Source organism: Ceratina calcarata, unplaced genomic scaffold (assembly GCF_001652005.2).
Source record: "Ceratina calcarata isolate Rehan_Ccalc_2016 unplaced genomic scaffold, ASM165200v1 scaffold115.2, whole genome shotgun sequence".
Lineage (NCBI taxonomy): Eukaryota > Metazoa > Arthropoda > Insecta > Hymenoptera > Apidae > Ceratina > Ceratina calcarata.
Window position 1 is genome coordinate 901823 of NW_017132446.1, and position 7607 is coordinate 909429.

The following is a 7607-nucleotide window of genomic DNA, read 5'->3' on the forward strand; positions in this document are numbered from 1 at the left end:
ACACGTATGAAATGTATGAATGTAAATTCTTTTTTATACTGTTCCTACGGTTTGATTACATTCTCACGTCTTCAGCAGCAGTCAAACATTTTCTCCTCTAATGCTCAGATCCATTGAAAGTAGAAATAATGAAATAATTAGCATATGAGATAAACAAGGATTCAGTGAGTTACTGATTGCAACGTCCTTTACACGTTTTATCGAAACACAATTAACACCACGATTTATTGTCATTATGAAACGATTTCTTAAAATATTTTCCAGGTCAAGGGGAACGTGTTCGCAGTTTATAACATGGGCACTAACGATCATCCTATCGGCGAGATTGGCGTGAAAGTGAACGATAATCAATACCACGTGGTGAGATTCACGAGGACAGGACCGAACAGCACATTACAAGTCGACGATTACAATCTGCAGTCGAACTATCCATCCGGTAAGTAATTACCACTGCTCTTTCATTCAGGAATCGAATAGACAGATAATTTTATGAACGATTTGTGAAATAATATAACTGCACGAACTGAAATCGAAATATGCGACTCGAGAGAGAAACCGAAAGGTCTGTGACGATTGACTGTTCGGTGGTCGAAGCGCAACTGAATGAAACTGAGGTCTCCGGGCTCTTTTTATAAGTTTCCCTCGCAACTATCAGTCCCAGGACCGTGAGAAAGTGCTGACGCTTGTAAAGCCAGCGATCTCACGCTCACAGCGTTTTCGTGGGTACACAATGATTATGTCGACTGGGCGTTGTGTCTGTCGTGGGAAATTGATTATGATGGGAGTGCTCGAAAAAAGTACACATTTATCTATAAGTGGTTGCAATTGTTAGTTAATTTAGAATTAAAAATGTGATTAACGTATAGATGAAGCATTTAATTTAATGCAACATTCTTCATCTTCTTCATTTCGAGAATATTTAAAAAGTCGAATAATAATTATTTATTTCATTAAATTAAATAATATTTAATTAAACCATTGAATCAGTATACCGTATTGCAAATACCTAATATACGCGTGAACATGTGTAAGAAATCCGACAGACTTTTATACTCCTAGGAAAACTCAGGTAGTCGGGGTAGCCTTTGGAGAAATTCCATTGGAGGGCAGCTAACCCTTAAAGGCGTGGTCGGAGACACTTTTCAAATGCATCTCCACCATATTTCTGCTACCCTGCTTCTTAGTGACTGTATAATTAACTTTCACTTTTTTCCCCTCACAAATGCATGACACATGTACATTTAGATACCGTAAGAATTGAACAACCCGTACGGCATATAGAATATAACCGTGCAGGATAATCAGTCTATCTTATCTTAATCAATAACTACTTACAACTTCATAAAACTAACTCCTAACAATAATAATTATTTAAATAAAAAAAATTCTTATACTACCTGATTCCTTGAAGATTCCTTCAGGAATATACCTACAGAACTTTTCTACTTCCCTAGCCCTGGAAGGAATGTTAAGTGGCTCGTAGGCGTTTAAACCCTTAATAAACAAAATTCTTATACTAGCAATATTGCTAAAAGTATTTAGAGTAGTTTAATGTCATAATGCAATAAATTTGATGATATAAACTTGATAGAAATTGTAATTATCTTCGTAATACTATATTGAACAGAATTTCTTTAAACTTTCTAATAGAATAATTTGGCAACGGCTATTGTATGTAGAAATCCAGCTACCTGGTTCCTTGAAGATTCCTTCAGGAATATACCTACAGAACTTTTCTACTTCCCTAGCCCTGGAAGGAATGTTAAGTGGCTCGTAGGCGTTTAAACCCTTAATAAACAAAATTCTTATACTAGCAATATTGCTAAAAGTATTTAGAGTAGTTTAATGTCATAATGCAATAAATTTGATGATATAAACTTGATAGAAATTGTAATTATCTTCGTAATACTATATTGAACAGAATTTCTTTAAACTTTCTAATAGAATAATTTGGCAACGGCTATTGTATGTAGAAATCCAGCTACCTGGTTCCTTGAAGATTCCTTCAGGAATATACCTACAGAACTTTTCTACTTCCCTAGCCCTGGAAGGAATGTTAAGTGGCTCGTAGGCGTTTAAACCCTTAATAAACAAAATTCTTATACTAGCAATATTGCTAAAAGTATTTAGAGTAGTTTAATGTCATAATGCAATAAATTTGATGATATAAACTTGATAGAAATTGTAATTATCTTCGTAATACTATATTGAACAGAATTTCTTTAAACTTTCTAATAGAATAATTTGGCAACGGCTATTGTATGTAGAAATCCAGCTACCTGGTTCCTTGAAGTTTTCTTCAGGAATGTACCTACAGAACTTTTCTGCTTCCCTAGCTCTGGAGGGAATGTTAAGTGGCTCGTAGGCGTTTAAACCCTTTGTACGCAGCAAATCATTGTCCCTCAATTCCAACGACCGTTGAACTTGCTAACATTTCCTAACAGTCTGTTCCATTTCTTCACACTAATGAAGCTGCACAAGCTTTTTCCTCATGCTTTTCTTACATGGAAGAAATTGTCTAATGCAATAGAAATTTCCCTGAAGGAAACCTTCTTAGATTTTCTCAGCGCCTGGCATTAGAGAGGCCCTTAATTGATTTTCACATTCTCATTGGAAACGCATTTTAAGGACTGCCTGTTTCCTCCTTTTGTCTTACTCTATTGTCTAGCGGTAACGTAATTCATTCCCATTTTCATTACAAATCATGAAGGAAAACTTCTTAGATTTTCTCAGCGCCTGGCATTAGAGAGGCCCCTAATTGAATTTCCCTTTCTCCTTCGAAGACACATTTTAAGCACTACCTGGTTCCCCGTGTTGTAATACTCCATTATCCAGTGGTATCGTAAATCATTCCCATTTTCATTACAAACCTTGAACGAAACCTTCTTAGATTTTCTCAGCGCCTGGCATTAGAGAGGCCCTTAATTGATTTTCACATTCTCATTGGAAAATGCATTTTAAAGACTGCCTGTTTTCTCTTTTTGTCTTACTCTGTTGTCTATTCTACTAGATCTAACGTTCTCGGAAAGATCATTAATTACCTTTCACTTTTTTCGAAGACTAATTTTAACCATTGCTCGGTTTCTCGTTTTTCTAGTACTCTGTTACCTAACGGTATCAGATTTCGTTTGCCTTGTATTTGACTCATTATATCATTATTTGAAGATGGGGCTTTCGACAGATATAGTCATAGTAAATAGAGTTTGTCTGAGAAATTAGATTAGATAACTGAATAGGATTATTGTATTTCCTCGAAAACACTTTCTGAGATTTCTGTATTCCCTTTACCGAAATACTCAAATTACAATTGGTTGTACACACAGGTCGCTACAACGGGTCTCCGAGTTCAAAGACAAGTCTAAGCTCCTAATAACTCATCCATATAAAAGTAGTTCTCCTCGTGCTCTTCTGACGATAAATAAACAATTCCAAACTCATATACATGTAACTTTATACACAAATATCTTATTTTCATAATCGTCTGTAAATACTTCACTCAATAAATTTTTTAGCCAAAAAAGGATTCAGAGAAAGAATTAAACGCATTTGATATTTAATTCTTCTTCTACAAAACCTGCTAAAGAGAATAAGAAGGAAGGAGGAGGAATAAGGATATTTAAATAGGCATACATTTCCAAGTAATTTGAATCCACTTTCGTATTCCGGCTGAGCGAGTTGGTTAAGAATTAACAAATCGGCGACGAGTGGCGACTCATCAAGGGAAAGTCCACCTCCGTCGCCTTACTGTAGTCCCAATAGCCGAGTCCGAGATAATTGGTGCGCTCATTAAACGGTCACTTCTCACTTAATTTCACGGTGATCTTTTTTCCCTGCCGGTTTCTTTTACACTAGTTGTAAATTCCTCGGGACAACTAAGTTCCTCGCCTGGTTTCGCCCTCCGAATTCCAGCCGGGAATACCAGTCGTTAGCCAACGGGAATTTTATATAAAGGGTATTCATCGAATAATTCAAATGCCTCTCATCTCCGAACGTAATACCATAAAAATATTCTCTTAACTATTTTTAAGGAACGATATGTTGTTCTTTCATTATTTATTGTTTTATTGCTTCGGAATGAAAACTGCTGAATGAAAGGAACAGTCTAAGGTTGCTTCCATCTCATATAACTGTAAAAGTAATTTCCTTAGCCCGTAATTTTATTGCCATAATCTCTACATTGTATTCGAACCCAGGTATGCATACCTGGTCGTGCAAACCGTACGATCGACGGTCAACACAAAACGTCCTTTCCGCATTTGAAAACTAGAATTCCTCTGATTTTATGCTATCCTAGTAATAAAGTAAACAATCCAAACAAAATGTTCGTATCAGTTCGATAATAATCTGTAATCTGTCCACATTGATTTCTCTCTCGTCATCGCAGATAAATTTATTTACCTTCTTATTGTATTTATACGTCCGCTGGAAGTGATCTAAAGACTTGGGTTTCCCTACTGCGAATTCAGAACGCTTTTGTCCAGGATGGGAAATCTATTCGCTGGAAAATCGTTCACGTTTTCCGCCACTCATGTTTCCCCAGTCGGTGACTTTTCGTCCGCCAATTTTCCACGATTTTCCACTATTTCCACGCCGGAGAGCTCCACCTTTCCCATTCTTCTGAAAGCCTGCTCGAAGGGCAAACAGTTCGAAGCATCGGTTTAATAGTATTCAAAGGAACACGTGGCAACTCCTAATGTAAAGATTTTCCCGAGCATTTTCAGTCTATCTCACTGATCTCATGGTATCTTGTGAGGAACGTCCGTGAGACGAAGACAAATGCGATGTATTCTGATTTCATCAACAGAATTTAGTTTATGAAAACCCATTGAAGTTTATAGAAATCATATGTAAACCTAGTGTAAACCTATGAATACAAATTTTCTCGTACACTTTCGATGAGTTTCTTGCGTCCTAATATCTCGAGTAATATTTAAGTAGCTTAGAAAATGGATAAACCGCAGATAGTATCATCATCATTGTATAGCACCTATTCGTATTCCCTAAATAAATCCAAGATTGAAGATCTCCATGGGGACTATGGCAGTACCCTCTTCACGTTTATGGTATCCTGTGAATTATGGTAACGTCTATGGTGTTTCTCCACCATAGGCAAAACTTTCCCAGGGACATTGATCATAATCTCATATTAAGAAATATACAATTGTTTATTGCATACAAACGATGCAATAACTTTTGTCATTCTTAGCATCGATACATTTATATTTTGCTCGTGGCATGAATTCAATTTATATTTTCAATATCCTGAAATAATCATACAAAAATATTTCTAATTATACTAAATCACTAATAAAGACTAAAATCATTAATTTTAAACATAGGCTAAGGGAAGCAGTAGATGAACAATGTTCCTCCTATGGAAAACTGGAGACCATATTAAACTCGATGTATTCTCATTTGACTGCACGATGCAAATTCGGGAAATTTTATTTTCACATGTGGAACTGCGTGCTAAGTACGAAACGACATTTTGCAGACTGGCATTAAAGTCACTCAGGTGTTTCATGTGTCTGTGTTTCATTAATGTATTCAAGTAAAATTTATCATGGTTTTAATAGGCGCGTAATGATATTGACTACCGTTCCCGCAGATACCTTAAGCAGAAAATGTGATGAACGTAAACGAGCGAGCTGGCAACTTGCAGCTCCTATCATTATCGTTTATACTGTTCTTTTTATCCTATTCTACAGTTTTTGTTTTTTTATTCTTTTTATTTAAAAATCGTGTTTCAACATTCACCACAAAAGAGAATGCCACGAAATATTGTTACGTCTCCGGTACTAAGAGAAAGTGAAACGAAATAAAGAAGAAAAAGCGGTAACGGAGCAGGAGACGGGGAAGAGAGGGAAGGGATGCATCTAATTTGATTTAATTAGAATAAATTTGCTTGCATAAAAGGCAGCAGGGCGGGACATGCTCCTTGCGAAGCATATTAGCCTGGTAGCTAAATTTATCAAATTATGCGTAGCTTGTCCGATTCCTATCGACTTAAACCCGTGAAAACGACATCAGCGACTATTCCATGATGTTTATTACCCCTTCTCAGTATCTTAACGACTAATCAATTATACACGTAAACTCTTTTATTGTTAGATCAAATCAACATGTCCCGATGCAAATTATTCCTTCATTTTATTTTCATTACTTTAATTTCAATGAATATTATATCGTCTTTTTCTGTTTTAAAATCTTATAATTAAATTCTATTCAGTTCTAAGCATGGCATAACACGTGTAAAAAATTGATTTATATTAATATAAAATTTATTTTCTCTCAAATTTTGTTAGAAAAATAAAATTATTCTTATTCCTTAAAGGGAAACATGCCATATTTATTGAACACACCCATAAATATACTTAATAAAATTGCAATATGAAACTCCCATGAATTTCTCTCACAAAGCAACTATTATAAAATACGTGAGAATTTAATTCAAGAAATTCTAATATTTTTCTATGAAATAGAATACATTTATCTTCCAGGGCTGACGTTTAGTGTAAAATAGCCAGGGTAGAATTGAAGTGAAGTGCACGCAGGTATATTAACGGTAATTCGTGGACGTAGTCCCTAAACGTGGCGAAGCAGTTTCGGTGGCCACACCAACGAAAAACCAGCTTTCACTCCTGCCGTTTCATGTTCTCCTTACCCTTAAGTGGTACGACCTTCGACGTGGATCCTTAACCCTTCTGATTTGAACTAATTAACACCGTTCCTCTATAGAGTTGTATACGCTTAATTATCCTACCGCGTCTCACTCTCACGAATAAAGCTCCCTAGCCTCGAGCTGACCACAAAGGGAATCTGAAGACGATGGTAGAAAAATATTCATGGTGACCATGGGACGTTTCGTCGCGTTCATGGTGCCCTGGTAGAAGAAGCCACATAGCTTTTGTTCGTGTCCTGACCTGATCCAAGTTCATTAAACTCTTTGTACGTATAAATACATAAAACTAGTGGTATAGGTTTAGGAGTTTAGAATACATGAACGTACGTTGAATTCTAAATTGTTTAAATTTTGAATTTATTTGACGATTAAACTTAATCTCAGTAAACATTGTAATTTTTATTATAATAATTTTTATATAAATAATCTAAAGTTTCTAGAGATATAACACAAACGTCTTACAGTCAAAATCAATACCCATTGATGTTATAATAATCTCGACTTCTCAGTAAAGGGATTCTATAATTCCTGAATTTTACGTAAAATATATTAATCACAATAATTTTCTGACAACCGTAAAAGGTTCCTACAGACACAAAGCCTCTTCCTGTTTATGAGACCCTCATCACGGAGAACTCAAGCCTTTGTCGCATTAACCCTTTGACTCAACAATGCCAGGCCAATGACCATTGCGGCTGTATTTAGGTTCGTCCTTTCCAAGCCCCTTTTCTGGCCATCGCTTACCTGATGATTCAGGTTCGAACAGCTCTTAATATTCTTGTTACCCTGATACTTTTCTAGATCAACTTCAACCCTCCAGAAGAACACTTATGATTTTCTAATCGAGTACAATACAAAAATGTAATTCAGATGTCACGTAGGGCATTAAAGTCGAGTTTCATCATACTTGATAATGAAACTTGTC

The 7607-nt window shown here is 35.8% G+C and overlaps 1 protein-coding gene across 1 annotated transcript in view; it reads left to right on the plus strand.

Annotated features, from left to right (window-relative positions):
• The first annotated feature begins 11 nt into the window (after nucleotides 1–11).
• LOC113464167 (neurexin-1b-beta-like) overlaps nucleotides 12–7607 on the plus strand; it is a 26214-nt gene continuing 18618 nt past the window's right edge. Inside the window, 2 exon segments of the mRNA XM_026812421.1 lie at nucleotides 12–21; nucleotides 170–436. Of these exon segments, the coding sequence (XP_026668222.1) occupies nucleotides 12–21; nucleotides 170–436 (277 nt within the window).